Source organism: Octodon degus, unplaced genomic scaffold (assembly GCF_000260255.1).
Source record: "Octodon degus isolate 3935 unplaced genomic scaffold, OctDeg1.0 scaffold00028, whole genome shotgun sequence".
Taxonomy (NCBI): domain Eukaryota; kingdom Metazoa; phylum Chordata; class Mammalia; order Rodentia; family Octodontidae; genus Octodon; species Octodon degus.
In genome coordinates this window covers 664,107-666,301 of record NW_004524604.1, presented here as the reverse complement: position 1 = coordinate 666,301, position 2,195 = coordinate 664,107, and the positions used below count along the sequence as shown (strand labels likewise).

Below are 2,195 nucleotides of genomic sequence, written 5' to 3'. Positions count from 1 at the left end.
AAGTTAAAAAATAATTAGTAATTTTACCATCTTCTTCTATTGTACACATTTATAAGTTTAATTGTAATACTGAAATTATAATAGTGCTGCTATTAATTGAATAATAATATTTACAAGCATGCAAGAATAAAACTTTTAATATCAAATAAAATCAGTCATTCTGGGCATGGTGGTGCACACTAATAATTCCAGAACTCAGTAGGCTGATGAAGGAGGATTGCTGCAAGTTCAAGGCCAGACTGGGCTACAAAGTAAGTTCAAGTCCAGCTTGCACTGCATAGCACAACCTTGTCTCAAAAAAGGAAAAAACAAAAAAATCAATTTTCTTTGTTGTCACTGCAGAAAATGCTGAGGTTTCTTTGTAGAGTGCATGAACGCTCTTTCACCATGCACTTTTTACTCTTCTGGTCTAAAATATATTTACTTTAACTCACTAGCTTACAGGACTCGCATCTTACAACCATTAGTCTTAGGGTTTGAAGTCTAGCATAAACATTGGAAAAACTTATCAGGGGAAAGTTTGAAACCAGATACTTTAAAGCTAAGACACTGAAGATTCTCTACCTATGTATTTAAAAAAAATCATTGAGAAGCATTCTCAGCTTGACTCTTTAGGCTCCTCGATGTTATAGTACATCTTTTAGTCATCATGAGCACATCTAGACTAACATCCAAGACAGAAAAATGAACACAAATGGGTTTGAAAATAAATGCTCAGATGAAAAAATGCAATGGAGCATGGTGGTTCATGTCTGTAATACCAGAACTCGGCACGCTGAGATATGAAGATTGCTACAAGCTTACCAGCAGCCTGAACTACACAGTGAGACCCTGTCTCATAAGAAAAAAGAAAGAAAATGCGAAGCACAGCACAGTGTTTAAGCAAAAATTAGAAAATAAGCCATGACTTGTGTGCTATTACTGGGATTGCTTATTTCCTTCTTCCATCTCTTAACCAGCCTTATCAGAATGCAATGTGATTTTGAAACAAAATAGAGTTTATCTCAATTTTGTTGAGATAAACAGTAAGAACAGATGTCCTGGATAAAGAAGAATGTAGAAAGTTAAGTCTTCACAATCCTGCCTTTCCAGGTAGGTAGAAAAATTTTGTCAGGAAGTAGATTAAGCAGCTGATCCCTGGCCTTCCAGTATTTTCTGTATCAGTTTCTTGACTCCAGGAGCATCTGGATCCAGGCAGATTCTTTTCCCCTCTTTCAGTGTGGCTCTGCAAAAGAGGACAGAATCATCTGTGAGCATCCTCTCTTGGGGAATAGAACAGATGCAGGAGATTGGAGGAGATGGTGCAGGTGGGGCAGAGGTGGAGGGCTTCCTGAATAATGCAGAAGCAGGGACTTACAGCACTTCGACTTTGGGACAGTGAGCTCCTGCCTTGATCACCTCCACACTGGAAATCTTGCTGGGATGCACTCCAGAGACCGTTCTCAGACACAGGCAACGCAGTTCAGCAAATGTATCCACATTTTCAGCTGTGGTAGAACATGGGACTCTGTTAGTGCTCACAGTTATTTTCCTCAATTTTGATGTTTTGTAAATGGAAGATACTTGCACCTCCCCCACAAGGCCATTATTAATACGATCTGTAAACCTTTAGTATCACACCTAGCAGATTGCCAAACACATGGGTGCAAAGTGCCCAGCACACACATGACCACCACTTAGAGTTGGCAGGACAATAGCATTCTCCGGCCCCAAGAGCCTCCCACCCTTGCTGCAGGAAAGGAAAGCCTCTAGCCTTGCTTTTACTCCATTTCTCTTACGTTGTCCATTGATTGCAGGAACCAGAAGAGTCAGGAGCTGTGACAGCAGCAGCAGTCCCCCCAGGATGCGATGCAGGCTGGCACTGGGGCAGGAGGAGGTGGCCTTGAGTCTGAGGCTCATGGTGGAGAGGTTGAGCCGTAGCTGTTTCTGAGTCAGAACACTGCAACCAAAGGGCAGTACTGCCTACAGGTCTGTAGCACACAGCTTTATATGCCTTTCATGTGGCTTGGATCCCACTGTGCTGTGGCCAGTGAAGCGGAAGAGGTTGCCTGGGGAAGCGAGGGTACGTGGCGATATACCCACACAAGCATGGCCAAGATGTGCCCAGCCCTGATAAATGCCACACAAGTCAGAATTTCCACTAAGTTAGTTACATTTTATTCATCATTTCCCATTCCTAATCTCCTTTTCTCAAC

The 2,195-nt window shown here is 42.2% G+C and overlaps 1 protein-coding gene across 1 annotated transcript; it reads right to left on the bottom strand.

The window, feature by feature from the left end:
* Window positions 1-823: 823 nt before the first annotated feature.
* Window positions 824-1,977, bottom strand: LOC101576593 (platelet basic protein-like). The gene is made up of 3 exons (XM_012514254.2): window positions 1,779-1,977; window positions 1,358-1,487; window positions 824-1,225 (listed from the first exon to the last, which is right to left on the bottom strand). The coding sequence occupies exons 1-3, from the start codon at window positions 1,897-1,899 to the stop codon at window positions 1,123-1,125; spliced, it is 354 nt and encodes a 117-aa protein (XP_012369708.1). The 5' UTR covers window positions 1,900-1,977; the 3' UTR covers window positions 824-1,122.
* Between the last annotated feature and the right edge of the window lie 218 nt (window positions 1,978-2,195).

Coding starts and splice junctions, on each gene's coding strand:
- LOC101576593 (XM_012514254.2), bottom strand. CDS start 1,899: ATGAGCCTCAGACTCAAGGCCACCTCCTCCTGCCCCAGTGCCAGCCTG. Junction 1,488..1,778: donor TCCTGCAATCAATGGACAAC/GTAAGAGAAATG, acceptor GTTCTACCACAG/CTGAAAATGTGGATACATTT. Junction 1,226..1,357: donor TGTCCCAAAGTCGAAGTGCT/GTAAGTCCCTGC, acceptor CCTCTTTTGCAG/AGCCACACTGAAAGAGGGGA.